General features: G+C 34.5%; 1 protein-coding gene across 9 annotated transcripts in view; it reads left to right on the top strand.

Moving 5' to 3' along the window:
- Fryl (FRY like transcription coactivator) overlaps nt 1-20,254 on the top strand; it is a 242,248-nt gene that overhangs the window by 137,965 nt on the left and 84,029 nt on the right. For 5 of the 9 annotated variants that reach the window (XM_046459167.1, XM_046458835.2, XM_046458753.2 and 2 more), the window contains 10 exons: nt 1,117-1,285; nt 1,553-1,645; nt 4,026-4,124; nt 5,159-5,260; nt 8,699-8,743; nt 11,754-11,857; nt 12,156-12,264; nt 15,662-15,748; nt 18,323-18,494; nt 19,145-19,277. In XM_046459167.1, the coding sequence (XP_046315123.1) occupies nt 1,117-1,285; nt 1,553-1,645; nt 4,026-4,124; nt 5,159-5,260; nt 8,699-8,743; nt 11,754-11,857; nt 12,156-12,264; nt 15,662-15,748; nt 18,323-18,494; nt 19,145-19,277 (1,113 nt within the window). The remainder of the gene's footprint in view (nt 1-1,116; nt 1,286-1,552; nt 1,646-4,025; nt 4,125-5,158; nt 5,261-8,698; nt 8,744-11,753; nt 11,858-12,155; nt 12,265-15,661; nt 15,749-18,322; nt 18,495-19,144; nt 19,278-20,254) is intronic. The other 4 variants (XM_046459245.2, XM_046459000.2, XM_046459142.2 and 1 more) reach the window with 1 other exon arrangement.

Here is a 20,254-nt window from a genome sequence, read left to right as displayed (position 1 = left end):
TATCAGCCTCACTAGGCTAATATAAGAGAATCACCACTTCAGAGCCACATTTAGGTGACAACTTGGGCATGTAGTGAGCATGCGACAAAATGTGGACATATCCACATTGGGCTTGGGCTCCCAGCTGGTGGGTGAAGCAGGAGTAGGAAAGGGAGCGGAAATTAAAAAACAAACAAACAAACAAACAAAAAACACTGGGCATATGTTTCAATCTTGTCCCAGTTTTCTTGGATTGTAATGATTAATAGGTTTTTTTTTTTTTTTAATTTGGTTAAAAAAATGGGTTCTAATATTATTTTGATGGAACAATTTTATCCATTTCCTAAAGAATTTCTTAATGCTCAAATGGTATTCTCCAAGGTTCAAATCAAAGTTAATGTTATGTTTCCTAGCATGACCATATTTTATTAATCTGTAATTTTCTTTTTTCCCTCACTGTTGTCAGTGACCACTTAGAAAGCATGACTTATTTGAATTCATTTTATCTGTCAGAAACTGAGTAATATTAACAGTAAAATCTTTAGTCAATTCATAATATATAGTGTGGGATAAGTAAGCATTATTAATAAACTACTAGGTGTCTTTTTAAAGAAATAGTTACTAGTTTTAACAATTGTGATTTGAATCCAGGATTATGCTCACATTTTTAAAACCTTTTGATTTTTGTAGCTTACTCACATTGGGCAACCAGTGTCCTCTGTCTCCTCTTCAGGTTTTCTCTGGTGTAGTGAGATAGTAATTTTAAATGATAATTAATACTTAAAAATTGGTTGGTTTATCTTTTTAAATAAATTTATAGTGCCCAGTCTGCAGGCTGTGTATCTCTCATCACAAACCTAAAAAAGAGCCTTAAAAATTGGAGATAATTCCCTACTTATATAGAGATGATGACATCATAGGAATAAAGAAATCATGTCATCCTCCAGGAACTCCCTAGTTTTAAAATAAACCAACAGCAAATATAATGTAACAGTTTCTTTTTCCTCCTGTGCTTTTGATGAGGGCAGAGAAAGGAGGTGGTATTTGGGCAAGATACCTTTGGATTTCACCCTTAAATACCATGTGGAAAATTAGTGTTATAATTCACATCAAATTATGTCTCCATGTTTATTAAAGGTTTCAGGCAGTCAGGAAGAAGTTCGTGACAGAATTGAAAGAACTTCGACAGAAGGAACAAAGCCCACATGTGGTACAAAGTGTCATCAGCTTAATAATGGGAATGAAATTTTTCCGGGTGAAAATGTATCCTGTAGAAGATTTTGAAGCATCATTTCAGTTTATGCAGGTGATATATCTTCTTAGTGGTAGTAATAAGAATTAGCCTGACATTGGTCCTTCTTGTTCTTCATGACTCTCCAGAAGAAACAAAATGTACATTAATTAATGCACCATTACGTCTTATTCCAAGTGCTAACTTCTCACAAGTGTGGATGAAGTTTCTTTTTTTGACCTTAGTTTCTTGGTAAAAATAGGAGTTTCACAAGATTATTGTGATATTACAAATTCGTTAGCCTCTTTTGCTAATCTAAGTATACCTTTTTTTCCCTTCAAGGAGTGTGCTCAGTATTTCTTAGAAGTAAAAGACAAAGATATAAAACATGCACTTGCTGGTTTATTTGTGGAGATTCTTATCCCTGTAGCTGCTGTAAGTAATTTTATATGTTATATCTTTCATGTGTCATGTGAGAACTATACAAACCCTATACTTCATTTCCTCCCTACAGACTCTTGCAAGGTAGTGAGCTGGGGCCACCAGAGGGTTCCTCTCATTTGTTTGTTGTTCCTTAGGTATTACTTTGTTTTGTTGATTGGTGTCCCTGTTTTGCTTATTCTTTTGCATGTGTTATTTATTTATTTGGTTGTTTCAGATGATAAAATGAATTCAGCCCCTCGTATTCTATTTTGGCTGGAAAAGGGACTTAATTACTCTTTTATTCAGATTTTATTCTACTTAAGATTTTTTTTTTTTAAATGAAGAAACATTTTCATGTGGGAAACTAAATGTTTTGGCTTTGATTTTTTTTTTTTTTTTTTTAAACACAAGTTCACTGACTTGTGACCTATATGTTTAGGTGAAATGGTTTGCAATATTTATGTACTGCTTTGGAGCCATGTTTAGAATGGGTAAACAGAGAATTGTAAGAAAAGTTAAGAAGTAAAAATATTAAGGGCAGAGTGGTTGGCATGATTTTTTTTTTACTATCTCGAGTATTTATTTAAATATTTAAAGTTTTCTTTTTTAAAGTGGGGAATAACAGAAGTCCTGAAGGTTTGTTTAGAGGTTTACAAGTGGTTTGAGTCAGTCCCCTCACCCTCTCACCCCAGTTTTAGATACATTAGACCATTTATTAAAAAGAAAATGGCTACTGTTTATGAAGCCATATCAGTTCTCCTCTATCATCATTAGTAAATGTACTTCCTTTATTGTTGTTGTTGTTTCCATAGATGTTTTTTCCACTTATCCAATCCAAATTGTTGTTTGCACATCCCCCTTTGTCTGAGAATACTTTTTTTCCAGCAATATAAGTGAGATTAAGTTTTAGTTTTTAAGGTGATTTCACCAAAAGGCACAGGTTGTAGGAAGAAAACCTCTGGACAGTGGTCCGCTCTCCCTGTGCTGCCTGATTCTTTTATGCCATATGCCAGGTTTATCAGTTCACTAGTGCTGCCATGATTACATACCACAGATTAGGTAGCATAACAACAAAGCTACCCAACAGTTGTTTTGTAGCAATGGAGGCTAGAAGTCTGAGATCTGAGAGTGTCGTCAGCTTGATTCCTTTTGAGGGCTTCAAGGAAGAATTTGTTCTGAGCCCCTTGCCCAGCTTCTTGTGGTTTGCTGAATGTCATTGGTTTTCCTTGGCTTGTAGGGGCAATACCCTATCTCTGCTTTCGTTTTTACATGATTCTTTTTCTTGTGGGCTTGTCCTTTTGTTCCCCTTTTTAAAGGACTCTGTAGTCATGTTGGATTAGGGCCACTTTAATCCTAATTTAGTTAATGAGATCTGCAATGACCTTTTTCCAAATAAGGGCACATTCTGAAGTATGTGAGGTATGGGCTTCAACATAGGAATTTTGTGGAGACATGATTAAGTCCATAATACCAGGCCTTTGCACCTTTGACAGTTTCTTCTGCCTAGAACATTTGCCTGTCTAGTAAATTCTGCTAGATCCTCTGCCTGGCTGGCCTCTGTTTATTTATGCATTATGTATTGAGTTTTTTATGGGTGGGTGTCAGAACCTCCTCTATTTCCAGGGAACACAACAAAGAACAAGATAGGAAAGGTTCTCTCCTATTATGGAGCTTAGTCCCAGCATAGGAAACAGAAAGTAAACTAGGATGTAAAACATGTAGTATGCAGACTATGGCAAGGTCTATAAAGAACTGCAAGGCGCGTGGGACTACAGGGGGAAGATTGCCACAGGCACAGGGGAGTTGAAATTTTAAGGAGCATGATTAGGAAAGCCTACCAACCTTGAAAGAGATGGTGTTGGTTGAGCCAAAACTAAAGGACTGAGGAAGAAAGACTCCCTGTATCTGGGGGAAGAACATCTCAGACAGAAGGAACAAGTGTGGGCGTCCTGAAGCAAGATCACACTTCCAGGGACACCTGGAAGCTAGTGCAGCTGATCCCAGTGCACAGGGGCAGAGCAGGGGGAGCTGAGGCCAGAAAGGTCACATCGGAGGCTGATGTAATGTGGCAGGTAAGACTCTCTGGCCTCAGTATAGAGGCTGCTTCCCTGTGGAGTTTGTCTGGTGGGGCCCCTTTGAGCACTCCAGTGCCTAGCCTCTCCCAGGGCCTTTTAGCCCACATGCTCACCACCTGTTTGCTTGTTGGCACAGGGCAGGGCCCAGGTTTATCTTATTTACTTAACATTTGGTCATCTGGCACATTATAATACCTCAGTACAGATCTTGGTGAATTATTAACTACTTTCAAACTTTACAGAAAGTTCTTATAATCTTTGTGTAGTTTAATGTTTGTAACCGTTTTCTTTTCTGTTTGCATTATCTCTCTACCTAGGCTGTTAAAAATGAAGTGAATGTCCCCTGTTTGAAAAATTTCGTGGAGATGCTTTATCAGACTACTTTTGAACTGAGCTCCAGGAAGAAGCATTCTTTGGTATTTAGAAATATTGTAAAGCTTTACATGTTTAATTGGGAGTTCTAGCAGTTGATTTATGAATTCAGGAAAGATTAAGGAGAATTATAAAATCTGAAATTGTTAAATTCCTGAAGTACAATACTAGGGAGAGTTTTTACATATGTATTTTCTATTCTTAAGTTTATGCTATTATCTCTGCCTCTGATAGGTTATTCAGACTTCCTCTTAGGAATTTACATATCTTGACAGGTCTTATAAATTTCATATTATGGGAGAGATCAAATACAGTCCTATATTTAATCATAAATTCCTTTACTTTGCATTATAATACATGTATTCCAAAGTGTTTGATTTTTTTTTTAAAGGAGACATTCTCTAACAACATCTCTTCTATTCTGAGATTGAAAGCATTTTTTCCATTTAACCCTTCATTCCATGTTACTTTTCTATAGCTTGGAGAAAGTTTAGAAAACTGGGCAAATACTTGACTATCTAAACTAGAGATCTAGCAATAATAAGCATTGATTGTGCCAGGCCTTGAGCTAAGTCCCTTGTGTTGTCTATCTTAAAGCCTTGTGGCAGTGTAGGACATTTGTGATTATCATCTCCTACTTTACATGTTTAGTGCTTAATGTAGCCATAGGCTTGGCAAATAGAAAGCCAGGACTTCAATGCCAGTCTCTCCTTTGATCCTAGGACCTGTGTTCATAACCACCATACTGGACAATGGACAAAAGGGTCCAAGGAGAAATATGAACATGTTTTAACTGTGGGAGATGGTAGTTCAAAAAGTTTTCTTTCCACTATTATGTATAACTATAATGTACTAATAAAAACTTTCAACACAAAAAAAAATTGTTCTTACAGAAAATGTATCCTTTATCATTCTTTCTGACATTATTCTATGAAATTATATTATTACAAATGGGAAAACCACATAGTAAGTTATTTTAGTTTCCTTGTTTGTTCATAAGAATAAATGAAATAATCATTTAAAAGTCATAATTTTTTCACGAAAAAATGTTAATTTTCTCTTTTCCTATCTCCTATAGGCTTTATATCCACTAATTACCTGCCTTTTATGTGTCAGTCAGAAACAGTTTTTTTTAAATAACTGGCATATTTTCCTACAGAACTGTTTGTCACATTTAAAGGTAAGATGTAATTACATTTCTCACCTGTGAATTACAGAATAAGCTGTATTCATTTCCACAAATACATTGAACAGTATATAACAAAAGCTTCCTTTTCTAAAAAAAAAAATGTTTTTTTTAGTTGTAGATAGACAAAACCTTTATTTTTTGTTGGTGCATTTGAATAATACTTTGCCACATTTAGTTCTCCTTTAGGGAATCACATATAGAAGTGCATGAACTTTTGATGGAAAATGTAGTTTGACTTAAGACAAAACTGTGTATTTTCGTGGATCATCATTTATATTATATTAGATCTAGCAATATTGGTTAATAAATAAATTTCTTAAGAATTACAAGATATCGCCAGATGAGATGATGCACACCTGTAATCACAATTCAACCTAGACCCTGTTTCAAAATTAAAAACAGAAAGGGATGGGAATGTAACTCAATGTAGTTGAATATCCATGGGTTTGATCACTATTACTGGGGGAAAAATTATGAAAGTGTTACTTAATATCATAAAACCTTCCATATATTTATTTTGTCTTTTGTTTGTTTGTTCACTTATTTATTTGGTACTGGGAATTCAACCCAGAGATGCTTTAATCCACCAAGCTACATCCCCAGCCCTTTATTTATTTATTTATTTTTGTACTGGGGATTAAACTCAGGGGCACTTGGGCACTTGACCACTGAGCCACATCCCCAGCTCTATTTTGTATTTTATTAGAGACAGGGTCTCACCGAGTTGCTTAGTGTCTCACCATTGCTCGGGCTGGTTTTGAACTGGAGATCCTCCTATCTCAGCCTCCCGAGCCGCTGGGATTATAGACATGTGCCACTGTGCCCGGACATATTTTTTAGACAGGGTCTTATCAAGTAGTTTAGGGCATTGCTAAGTTGCTGAGGCTGAACTCAAACATGCACTCCTCCTGCCTCAGCCTCCTGAATCATTGGGATTACAGGTGTACTTCAATGCACCTGGCTTTTCTTCTGTTTTGAGAAAATTTCAGAAATGTTGGCTCAAGTCTGAATAATATGAAAAGAGCTTTGATAATAAAATATCACAAAAAGTGCATTTAGTTTAACTATAACTGGTCAAATTTTAAGTGGGCTATTGGATCCACGTGAATGTAAAAGCTCCTAAAATAATTGTGATTTGAATGAAGGAATACTTGCTGCCAACACTATTTGACATATCCAGGTTCAGTCTCCCTTAGTGTTGACAGTATCTGTAAGAGATAGGACTTTCTTCTTTCCTGCTCTGCTAGCAGGACCCTCTTTTCTTCTTTGGATAGGAATATAGTTAATATCTGACACAGAGGAGGGAATACTCACCTTATGTTATGTGAATGCTCAGTGTGGATACTCCTTTCATAGACAGTTAGATGAGACTGAATATTTGCTGAAAAGCTTTGCAGACATGACATTTCCTTTCTTGTTATTCCTCTAAGTTTGACTTGAGACTAAAAATCTTTAATAGTGAAAGTGAGGCATAGGTAGATTAAATGACCTCTCTCTGGCCAGACAACTCATGTTGGTATTGTGAGAACTAGGACTGCTGTTTTCATACTTCTGGAAAGATTCACTGGGTATAATCCTGTATATTGATTTCATAATTTTACGTATCATTTTCAAAACTGTGATTTCTTAGTAAGGCATACTAAATATATGTCTTTGAAAAATACTTTTGTCTCCTTCTAGACGTATTTTGCTATTATTCATATTTGGATAAGAATTGATATACCTTCTTTGCTTTACTTTTGAAAATTATCAGAACCGAATCAGTGAAGCTGATTTAACTCTTTATGTCTTGCAACAAGGAAAGAAATTTTATTTAATTAATTGCATCATATTTGTTTCTGTCCTTATTTTGATAATTCCTACAGATATAGGTACTAAAGGTAATGGATCATTTTCTGGGTAGTATAAGTTTTCATACTTAAAAAAATATTTTTAAGATATGCATTTAAGTGTTTCTGGAAGGTTGCTTTGTTTCATGACAATTCATACTTTTCTGTTGCTGTTGGAATTTTTTTTAATATATATACACATTTCCACCTAACATATTTGCAATACTTTCGCGGTACCTTAACTTTTTTTTTGTCTTAAGGCTTTCATTTAAATTGCTCTGTTTTCTTTGAATCCTTATCTCCTGTTAAATATTTCTGGCATATTGTCCATTTTCATTAATGGCATGATAGCAATCTGCCAGACTAAAGGAGATAAGAGCCACTTAGCATGAATATTTGGAATATAATTGTCTTGGCCATTAACCCTTAGCTTACATTAAGGCTCTATTCAGCAGAAATTTTATGACTTGGCTTCTGTCTATTAAGTTTTCAGTAATGTGGCTGTTTGCATAGTTGAAGTAAGAAGTTTCAAGCATTCAAGGAAAAATTATGGTAGTTGTCAGTTATAACAGTTATAATTTATTTTGTTTCTATATTGGAAAAATTGATCCAGAATGAAGGCCTTACCTAAATTGATAAAGGTGATCAATTATTTTATTTGATTCAAATAATCTCTTGATTTAAAAAACATCTACAACAGTTTTTCACTGATTAGACTCATTTATTAGGACTAATTTTTGTTAATGTTTACTGGATGCTAGATTCATTATCTCATTTAATTTTCACTGAATAGAATATATGTAACCCATGTTTAGGAAGCCAGTAAATGATAGAGCTTTGCATCCAGATTTGCCTATCGTTATATAATTTCTGCTCTCTCTGGTCTACCATATTATCTGCAGATGTACTATGAGGAATGTTGCTGTACTGAATATTTTAAGAAAATCTTTTGGCTATAATTCTGGGATTTTAAAAAGGCATTATCTCTAGAATCATAAAATAAATATGGTGAATTTTCAAGGCGCTTTTAAGATATTACTATACCATTTTTTTTAAGCTGGTGACCATGAAAAATGGGCTTGCTTCCTGTATGCCCAGAAATAACATGTAAAAGAGTATCATTTTATTTTCACTAAAGAGTTATATTTCTTATTTATGTCCCAAAGAGTATTTGGTAGCTTTCTATATCTATTTTATCAGTTTAGGTGCTTAAGTGAAAAGTGATTTTCAAGTTTTTGAAGAATTATTAAGGGAGATAAAGGAATAATAGGAGTAGATCACAGTTAAAAATAATCGATACTTATTTTCTTTAAAAAAATTGAAGTTGTTTGAACTCACGAGTAGTGTTTTAAGAGGAAAAATTAGGCAGTTAAAATTTTAACTGTTTGCTGTTAGTTTGAGTGTTGTAGGTATATATCCCATGATGCCCAAATTGTAGATTTTTTTCCCCTTAGAGTTTCTGGCCACCATCTTGAAAGTTTCAAATTTCTTCTAAATAGAGACCTTGGTGAAGAGCCGTCTTGTTTTGTGCTTATTTTCATCTAACATGCATGTGCTGCATCTCATGTTTATGTTTGCTGTCTCACATTGCTTTATTTAGATGCCATCTAACAACAGTATCAGAAAACAAATAGAAACACTCCAGGTGAGTTGTGTTGATGTTACAAAGTAAAATATTGCTTTATTTTCTTTAAGTGTGGCATTTGTTTTTCCTTTACCCATTGTTGCATTGCATGTCTAATGTATTTGTTAAAACCTGCTTCTGTTAATGTTAAAGAAAGGGTGGCTCACAGCAGAGCATTCTTCAGAGGTTTATGATTAATGTAGCCCCAAGAAGGTGGATGTAAGAGAAAGAAATGATACTGAATGCTGATTCTGCACCAGACTTTACTGCTTAAAAATATTGTTTAATTCATATTACATAACTGTTATAAATCAGAGTAAGTGTTAGATGATCATTTTCCATTGCAATTAAGGAGATAGTAGCTTAGATTTTAAATGTGATCTTGATGAATGAATTTTTTAAAAACTTTTATCACATGGGTTTGAGGTTTCTTAAAACATATTTTTAGTTGTAGATGGACACAGTATTTCTATTTAATTAATTTATTTATTTAAAATTTATTTTTTAGTTGTAGGACACAATACCTTTATTTTATTTATTTTTATGTGATGCTGAGGATTGAACCCAGTGCCTCACACATGCTAGGCAAGCACTCTACTACTGAGCCCTAGCCCCAGCCCGGGTTTGAGTTTTTAACAAATTATTTTTAAGTCCAGAGTAGAAGAAAGGGAAGAAACATTAAATGATTCCCACAAAGGTCATATTTAACTGACTTATCAAAACTTTGTTGTATGTTAATGTTATTTGGCTTTTATTTATGTGAAAATCTGATTATTCAAGTTACACCAAAATTGTGACTAGGAAATTTCATCTCCTCATGTAAGGTTCAGATCAATTTAGGATTCTTTTTTTATTTGAACATATATAACAGCATTGTGGCAATTGAAAATCATTAATAATTGCTTTTTTTTTAATCACTTATCATCTTGCTTTTTTCATATTGTGATGGTGTTAACTTTGTAGTCCATCTTGGAAAGTCTGAAACTCAATTTTTTTTATGCCAGATAGTTTATCAGTTCAAATAGTTGAAGTATGTTTACATTTAATCTTTTATATGAGCACATTATTAGCACATTATTAAATCCTCATTTACATTAAGTAGGACAAATATTTTTAATGTATAATTTTCATTGACATTTTAGAAATATAATTTAATGTAAGTTTAACTTGGCATATATATAAAAACTAGTTGAACTAGTTTTTTAAAAAAATATTTTTAGAGCAGTTTTAGGTTCACAGCAAGATCAAAAGGAAAGAACAGAAATTTCCCATATTTTTCCTCTTCCACAGTTGTATTCTCTCCCCCATTATCAACATCCCTCAGCAGAGTAGTACAGATATTACCATTGATGAACCTCCCCCAGTGCATGTTATCACCCAAAGATGGTAGTTTTACATTAGAGTTTAATGTTAGTCTAGTACATTCTGTGGGCTTTGACATGTATCCACCATGATAGTATTAAACACAGTTTATTCACTGCCCCAAACATCTTCTGTACTCTGCCTACTCATCTTTCCCTACCTTCTTAACTCCTTGCTGAACTCATATTTTGATATTTGATATCTGGGATTTAGATGATAGAAAAAAGTTATGTTCTGTTAAAAGCATTATTATAAAAAGCATTATATTGGTTGTTTATTAGTAATATGCATATGTTATATGCCACTTCAGTTACATTTTTAACAAGTAGAAAACTACTTGAGGAAGTGTATTTGAAATTTGGGATCATTATTGATCTGGCAGATCAATGTTGATTAACTTGAGACTCTTGACCAGTTGAGTAATTGATTTCCATTTCTAATTTTATCAAATCTTCATGTATATAGATGTACAAGCAATTATGTTTTCTAGTAGGTAAGTCTTTTATGAAAATACTCCCAGTTATCTTTTCACATTTCTTTTAATCATATATTATAGATATCTATTGTAGTATATCTCAAGAAAATCAAACAGAATGGCTAAAGTTATTTTTAAAAACTCTTCATTAGTTGATGTATATAAAATAATCTTTAGCAATAAGAAATACCTCAACCAGATTATAAAATTGTAAATGTACAGTATCTTAATGAATGAACTCTACAAATAATCAACACATGTTTAAAGAGTTTCTCTTAATAAAGGAGGTGATTAGCTACATTTTTAAAATTCACAATTAAATTTCATTATATGACTGTGGTCATGTAAGAATTGTACTTTTAAAAACACCTAGAAAGAAACAGTTTGCTGATCAAATTGTGACTGAAATAATAATAATTTTGTGATTCCAAATAACAATAATAATAATTTAAATGATAATGGTCTGATTTCCAAATGAAAGTTGGAGGTGTAACACCTACCACTTAGTGAACATCTAACAGGTACTGTGTACTGTCCCTGGTGCTTTATAGATACTAATTTTCTTAATCCATGAGACAGGTGCAATATTTTTTCCATTTAAAAGATGAAGAAGTTGTGGTACAGAGTGATTTAACAGTGCCCAAGGATGGATTTGGATTTGATTCCAGGTGTTTTTAATTTTAGAATCATGCTTTTAACTCCCTGTACATAGTCTCTCTTATAATAATATGCATTCAATAATAATTGGCATTATATCATATATGCAAATGACTATAATACCGTTTGTTTTTTAAACTTTAAATGCATATGGGCTGCAAATGAATTACTCTAAATATGAATAATCTTCCTGTCATGTCAAACAAGTTCTTATTTGAATGACTGGAAGCTGTAGAATTAGACTATTGTAGTATGAACTATTAAGTAATTTGTGTGTACAACTTTGGAGTCCTAGAAATATTGCTAGAATTCTATATTTTGGTGTCTTATTTTGAGGGTATAAAGAAGGGCTTAGAAGCACCTTATTTTATGATTAGTTTTGAGCCATCTTTACTTTCACTTACTAAATATTTAAACATCTTTTAGATTGAATTTAGTAACCGGAGTTGGAGGCTTTTAGTTGTTGGCAGAGATATGATCTTAGTTGTTGCAAGTGTTTTAATAAGTGTATTCTTATTCTGTCTTGTTTTTAAACAGAATAAAGATCCTAAAATGTCTCGAGTTGCACTGGAATCCTTGTATAGATTGTTGTGGGTTTATGTAATTAGAATAAAATGTGAAAGCAACACTGTAACTCAAAGGTGAGTACCTTTGTTTTAAAATATGTTTAAGATAAAGTGTTGGGACTGGGGGACATGGCTTGGTGGCAGAGCAACACACGCTTAGCATGTACAACGCCCTTGGTTTAATCCCCAGCACCAAAATTAATGAAATAATAAAAGAAAATCTTGTTTAAAAAAGAATCACACTAACGGAATTTTAGTTAAATATTTGGAGGAAGGAATAGAAGTTCTCTTGACATAAAGAATAGGAAGACCTTTTTGCTAATATGCTGCTAACTTCATGGTTTCATTATGTTGAAATCTTTTCTTCCTGTAGTCGTCTCATGAGCATAGTGTCAGCACTTTTTCCAAAAGGCTCCCGAAGTGTGGTTCCTCGAGACACACCTCTCAACATATTTGTGAAGATTATTCAGTTCATTGCTCAGGTGAGTAATCTATTGTCATAAATTGGAGTTCAAAAATTTTTTTATACATCTAAAAACATGCCATCAAAACATGGGTTAATGTTGAATGGTGAAAGGTAAGATTGCTTATTAAATAGTAAAAGAAAAATATGTTAATTTTTTTGAGGGAGGTTGACAAAATAGGTTTTAATCGTTAGTTTAAATACTTCGAGAAGGACAGAAAGATGCACAAGTTTAAGCATTTTCAATTTAGGAAAGGCAGAGTGTCTAATATGTTAGTCCATTCACTAATTATCACTGAGTATCCTAAAAGATTTCTTTGAAAATTATTTTCATAATCTGTCTTCACCCAGGTTCTCAGGTACAGATACAGAATCCACAGTAGCTAGTTAAACCCACAGGGACCTTTTAAGGAAGACACATAGCTCACAGAATTACTAGCAGGATTCAAACAAGTTCTTATTTTAATGACTGGAAGCTGTAGAATTGGACTATCAGAAGCTGCTCCCCCTACCAGAATCAAAAAACTGTTACATAAGGAAGTCACTCTGGGCGAGATCATGCATGCCTGTAATCCCAGTGACTCTGGAAGCTAAGGTAGGGGGATCACAAATTCAAAGCCAGCCTCAGCAACATAGCAAGATGGTCCATGAACAACTTAGTGAGATCCTGTCTCAAAATAAAGAATAAAATGGGCTGGGGATGTGGCTCAGTGGTTAAGCATCTCTGGGTTCAATCACTAGTACCAAAAAAAAGGAAGTTGCCATATAGGATGAGTATCATGCCATGATCCCCACTGGTAAAATTGATTCCTCCTCTCTTCTTCACCCCCATGCACTTTTTCTTCCTCATGACCCCAGACTCACATTAGTACATCACCTGGCAGGATTACATCACATACTGAAGCCTTTTTTTGTAAGGCATTCTCTGAAATATAATTTTAGCTTTGTAGCTGCTGCCGTAAAGGAGGTTATTAGAAAGGGATTAAATGTGTGTTGAGTGAGCTAATCAAAGGTTTTTGCCATATTCTTTTTTGGGACATCAGCCCTGGAGAAACGGGTAAGATTAGTACCTCAATTTAGAAAGATGCTCATTCTAGAACAAATTATTATGTTCTCTTAGCACTGAAGCTATGACAGTTTAGATGCTCTATAATGAAATCTTATTTTTTACAGTGAAGAAATAAAGGACTATTTAAACAAATACATTTTAATTTATTAGAGCAGAGAAGTAATGATAATTAGATAAGAGTATCAAAAAGACTGATAAAACAAATTGTGTCTTAGATCTAATGTTCAGAAAACTAATGTCATTAGGTTGCCTTTTTCTTTGTTTCTAGAATTGTGCGCATCCCAGCACAGCAGTAGATCTGTAACACTCCTCTCAAACATTGGTTAATCCGATGATTTATCTTTTTTTCCCTTGGAGAGCTCCTTGCCAGAGCCCTTCCGCCCCTGACTTGCTGCCCTCAAGACCTGCTATACACCTGTCATCTTAGGACTTCCTTTCATCATCCTTCTACCAATTCTTTCACTTAGATTATAAATGATAAGTCATATTTTAACCTTAATTCATATGTGTTTTTCTTCTGTTTAAATGTATGGATTTTTTTAAGGCACAAACCTGTATCATTGCCATTATATGCACAATTTTTATTTATTTATTTTTTTTAAATTTTTTATTGTGGGTTGTTCAAAACATTACAAATTTCTTGACATATCATATTCCACTCTTTGATTCAAGTGGGTTATGAACTCCCACCTTCACCCCATACACAGATTGCAGAATCACATCAGTTACACATCCATTGATTTACATATTGCCATACTAGTGTCTGTTGTGCTCCACTGCCTTTCCCATCCTCCACCATCCCCCCTCCCCACCTCTCCCCTCCCCTCCCCTCCTCTCTCTCTACCCCCTCCACTGTATAACCCTGAGGGTCTCCTTCCATTTCCATGCAATTTCCCTTTTCTCTCCCTTTCCCTCCCACCTCTCATCTCTGTTTAATGTTAATCTTCTTCTCATGCTCTTCGTCCCTACTCTGATCTTAGTTACTCTCCTTATATCAAAGAAGACATTTGGCATTTGTTTTTTAGGGATTGGCTAGCTTCACTTAGCATAATCTGCTCTAATGCCATCCATTTCCCTGCAAATTCTATGATTTTGTCATTTTTTAATGCAGAGTTATACTCCATTGTGTATAAATGCCACATTTTTTTTATCCATTCGTCTATTGAAGGGCATCTAGGTTGGTTCCACAGTCTTGCTATTGTGAATTGTGCTGCTATGAACATCGATGTAGCAATGTCCCTGTAGCAAGCTCTTTTTAGGTCTTTAGGGAATAGACCAAGAAGGGGAATAGCTGGGTCGAATGGTGGCTCCATTCCCAGCTTTCCAAGAAATCTCCATACTGCTTTCCAAATTGGCTGCACCAATTTGCAGTCCCACCAGCAATGTACAAGTGTACCCTTTTCCCCACATCCTTGCCAGCACTTGTTGTTGTTGTGTTTTTTTTTTTTTAATTTTTTATTGTTGGCTGTTCAAAACATTACATAGTTCTTGATATATCATATTTCACACTTTGATTCAAGTGGGTTATGAGCTCCCATTTTTACCCCATATAATGGCTGCCAATCTTACTGGAGTGAGATGGTATCTTAGGGTGGTTTTGATTTGCATTTCTCTGACAGCTAGAGATGTTGAGCATTTTTTCATGTACTTGTTGATTGACTGTATGTCCTCCTCTGAGAAGTGTCTGTTCAGGTCCTTGGCCCATTTGTTGATTGGGTTGTTTGTTCTCTTATTGTCTAATTTTTTGAGTTCTTTGTATACTCTGGATATTAGGGCTCTATCTGAAGTGTGAGGAGTAAAGATTTGTTCCCAGGGTGTAGGCTCCCTATTTACCTCTCTTATTGTTTCTTTTGCTGAGAAAAAACTTTTTAGTTTGAGTAAGTCCCATTTGTTGATTCTAGTTATTAACTTTTGTGCTATGGGTGTCCTATTGAGGAATTTGGAGCCCGACCCCACCGACTGTAGATCATAGCCAACTTTTTCTTCTATCAGACAGCGCGTCTCTGATTTGATATCAAGCTCCTTGATCCATTTTGAATTCACTTTTGTGCATGGCGAGAGAAAGGGATTCAGTTTCATTTTGTTGCATATGGATTTCCAGTTTTCCCAGCACCATTTGTTGAAGATGCTATCCTTCCTCCATTGCATGCTTTTAGCCCCTTTATCAAATATAAGATAGTTGTAGTTTTGTGGATTGGTTTCTGTGTCCTCTATTCTGTACCATTGGTCCACCCGCCTGTTTTGGTACCAGTACCATGCTGTTTTTGTTACTATTATATGCACAATTTTTAGATGGGACTTAATATATACTAGCAAGTTACGGTTTTTTGTTTTTTTTAAAAAATAGGAACGTTTGGATTTTGCAATGAAAGAAATAATATTTGATCTTCTCAGTGTTGGAAAATCTACTAAAACTTTCACCATTAATCCAGAGGTAAGAATATATATAATATACTAATAATGTATATTTCTATATACCATATATAATAATATGCCATATATAATTACTACCATATATAATATATATACCACATATAATAATTATATACCATATACAATTACTACCATATATAATAATACATGATAATAATATACCTCCCTGTACTATTTACTTATTTCCTTTGAGCAAAGTTTCTGGAATCAAAACTTTTAGGTTTAAATCTTAGTTCTACTTCTAACTACAACTGTGATTCAGAACAAGTTATTTCACCTCTCTGAGCCCTGCTGAATTATTTAATGGTCATATTAAGCCTTGTAGGAAATAACAGAGGGATTAAATTCTCCAAGATATGCAGCTCATCTGGCTTCTAGAAGTTCTGACATGAACTTAGGTTTTTTTTTACTTTGAATGATTTCTATTTGAGGTACTTATTAATAAATATCAGCCATTCAGCATTTTTTGGGCACCTAAAATATTCCAGGCACTATTCCAGGTGTTACAGAAAGACAAGAATCCTTTTACCCAGAAGGAGCTTACAATAAAGAATAGTAATAATATGTAGTAAATATTGTATCCTACCTTTGCTGATTTTATGCTTGAGTCTTTATGTTTCAAAATATTTTATGACCTAATTTCCTGATGACATTTGAAAATATAAAAAGGCAAAGTAGGACTGGGGCTTTAGCTCAGTGGTAGAGCACTTGCCTCGCACATGTGAGACACTGGGTTCAATCTTTAGCCCCACATAAATAAATAAAGATATTTTTAAAAAATACTTTTTAAAAAAAGACAAAATAGGTGTTATCTTTGTTCTTATTTATTTTAAAGTACTATGCTGGTCCTCATAATTGAATTCTAAGATATATGTTTGTGGTAACAAGTGGATTTGAAAGTTATTCAAGTTTTTTACTTGTAGGTTTTAAAAATAAGCTATTACTTAAATTGGGTAGATGGGAGTGTTTTTGTAGATAACATATTTAACGTGGCTTCCAGCAACAAAAGTCAAAGAACAGAAGATTTTTTCTTTTTAAAAAATATTTTAAAAAATATTCTCTCCATTGAAGTTGATTTCTGAAAGTAAAATCTTTTCCTCACCAAAGTTCTTACTAGGACTAGGAAAAGTTTTAATTCTGTTGGTTTGTTTTAAGGGTTATTGTTATCATCCAGGCTTACTATATTAGGATTATATTCGATCTGTATTCCCTATTTAGAAATCTTTTTAAGCTTGTGAAAGCTGGTTTAGTTAAAAATCACATTAAATTATCCCTTAGCCCTCTTATTCAAATTGCAAATTGCAAGAAAGAAGGTACAGGTGAAGCAACCACAGTTAACCTTGCTACACTGTAGAACTTCCTGCTTCTTCCACTGGTCTCCTTCAACTGAGTGAAGCTTGACCATCTGATAGGTAGATAAAGGGAGGGCTTCATTGCCCTGCCATGTCTAATGATGAGTGAAGCTTAATGTTTTCATTTTATTTAGACAACAAAAAATGTTTTCTTCCTGTATTCCAGTGAACTACCTAACCCAGTCACTGGGAGGCTTGCACCCTGCCATAGAGAGCACTGGTGCAGGTTGGAGTGAGTTACATCTTGGGCTGAAGTGGTAGGGATGCAGACAGAGGTGAGGCAGGCCATTCACTGAAAAATGGAATATCGAGTAGCAATCAAGTTTGAGGAAAATATTAAGTCTAATCTGGGGCATCTTTTGGATGTCTGAGAAGAGAAATCACACAGGTCTGAGGGTCTGGGTTCAGAGGAGAGGCATGGGATTTGTTGGTGGTCTGGGATGGATGGTATTTGAATCTGTGAGTATGTGAACTTTCTTTGGGAGAAAATACATAACTATAGAAGGAGGAAGCTTAGGAGTCTGACATGTAGGTAGTGATGAAATGGCCAGTCCATGGTACAAAATAGCAAAGGAAGGGAGTGTGTCAGGTGGGGAGGAGCACTTAGTGGTACCTGTGCTACTGAAAATCCAGTAGGACTCCAGAGAAGGCCCACTGGTCACTGATGAATGAGAATTGCTTCAGAGAAGCAGTATGGGAATATCCAGTGCATTAAGATAACCTGAATATGAGAAGAGATCATTGATGGTGGAATGTTCCAGAAAATGCAAAAGCATATAGGATTTCAAAAAGTAGTAAGGCCTTCTTTGCCTGCACTGTATCAACAACAAAGAGGAGGAATAAGAAGTACCATTTTGAGTAGATTGGTACAGTTTGTGGAGAGAGGTTGAGAAAAGTTGTTTTTTCTCCCTCTTGTGAATTGAAAGAAAAGTCATTTGCTTAGAAAGAGGAAAGTATGGACCGAAGAAGTCAAGGTAAGCTGAGGAAAAAGGAAGAGGTGTGGAATACACTTGGAGGATAGGAGAGACACTTGACCCCAGAAGGGAATGGGTGGGATTTGGGGATTTGAATCTAAAGCAAAACTCTAGTGCCTAGACTGGTTATTTTTCCTTCTGTCTTCTTTCTGCCATCTCCCCTAGTGTTATTTGGTAAGATATTTCTCACATGAAAGAAGATAATGTATGGCACTGATTTCTTCCTTTTGAAACTTTTTTCCTCTAAAGAGAATGAACATAGGCCTCAGAGTCTTCCTTGTAATTGCCGACAGTTTGCAGCAGAAAGATGGCGAACCCCCCATGCCCACAACAGGAGTTATTCTTCCCTCAGGAAATACTCTTCGTGTGAAGAAAATTTTTCTTAATAAAACTTTGACAGATGAAGAGGCAAAAGTCATAGGTTAGTGTCAACTGGAAGAAATAAATTACTTTGTAATATTATTTAATATTCTTTCTAAAATTATCTGATCAAATCTAAAGTATATATTTGCTAAATATGGTTATTTTAGTATATACATTAGTATCAAATAAATACATTTTTGATAATGTTTGTATGTCTTCATGTTGAGAGTCTTCTTGTTAGATCTAATTTCTCACAGGATATGTTTCACTCAATTTTATCCTTTCTTCTAGTTAATTTGTATTCTCTGCATAATTTTTGTATAATTCCTCCACTTATTCCAAAATACTAAAGCTGATCAGGGAGAAGAATATTTTATAGTTGAAACTCCTTCTTTGTGATAATAGTAGGCTCATGTCATTTAAAGATTGATAGACTCAAGCTTGGTGGTACATGTCTGTAATCCCAGTTACTCCAGAGACAAAGGATAGAGGATTGCAAGTTTGAGGCCAGTCTGGTCAACTTAGAGAGACCCTGACTCAAAATGAAATTTTGAAAAGGAATGGGGATGTGACTCGGTGGTAGAGTGCTTGGCTAGCATATATGAGATTCTGGGTTTAACTTAAGATCAATGGGCTTTTATTACCCAAACTAACAATTATTTTTATAATTTCTGATGTATTCTAACTATGAGATTTTTTTTGCCCTAGGAATGTCAGTTTATTATCCTCAAGTAAGAAAAGCATTAGATAGCATTCTCCGACATTTGGACAAAGAAGTTGGAAGACCAATGTGTATGACTAGTGTGCAGATGTCTAATAAGGAGCCTGAAGATATGATTACGTACGTAGTAAATGATTTACCTTCATTGCTATTTCACTTTTCATAAAAGTTCAGATGGTTCATTCTTACTTACCTGTTCTCTTTAAACTTCTCCCAAGTTGCCATCTGCTGTACTTTTGAATACAGTGACTCCTTCCACATGTCAGTTTTATTCTTTAACTTAATGTTCAACTAGTGCAGTAACAGAAGTCACTCTGGGTCCCAGTGTAGTTACCAACTAAAGGCCTTACATTTATTCAGTGAATAAATTCAGATGAGTGTTGTATGGGCATGATTAGGTTATTAAGACACAAGCAAATGCTCTTACTTCCAGAGTTAATTAAAAAAACAAAACACAAAAAAAGACAAAGAAATTCCAAAAACCAGAACTTGGGTATTTTTGTCTCTTAGAACCAGGGGGTATACATAGGGGAATAATGTTTGAGTAGTTTCTTGTAGAAACTACTTCTACCCCATCCCCACACGATATTTGTCATCCCAGTGTCTTCTATATTGTTGGGGACTTACTCCTCAGGAGACTGTATTTTATAGCAGCAACTTCTTTTGTTTTCTAGAAAACATTTGCATATTCTCTATAAGGGAGATTTTTATGTGTTCTAATATTTGCATTACAGTCTGATGTAACTATAATTGTGCTTTTGTGATACAAATATGCATATTTAAATTTTATGTAATGTGCATTTTAGTTGCAATATACAGTTTTTATATGCTGCTGTATTCTAATTTCTCTGAGCTTCTGTAATGTGAAGTTTTTGTCTATATTCCCTTCTCTGAGATATCTTTCTTCTTGTCACCAGAACCATTTTCCTCATGTAAGTCAGTAAGTTTGCATTCCATTCCTCTGACTTTCTTGTAGTGTCTGAAGTGGCAGCAGTATCAATATTCCCTTATCTGCTATTTCTTCTGTAATTCCATTAACATTCAATTTGAATTTCACTTCTAATGCATTTTAATTTAGGGTCTTTAGGGTCTTTCAG

The sequence above is a fragment of the Marmota monax genome, unplaced genomic scaffold, assembly GCF_021218885.2.
Source record: "Marmota monax isolate L192 unplaced genomic scaffold, Marmota_monax_Labrador192_F-V1.1 WCK01_AAM20220418_F8-fsc00025, whole genome shotgun sequence".
In the NCBI taxonomy this organism is placed as follows: Eukaryota; Metazoa; Chordata; class Mammalia; order Rodentia; family Sciuridae; genus Marmota; species Marmota monax.
This window is presented reverse-complemented; position numbering and strand designations above follow the sequence as displayed.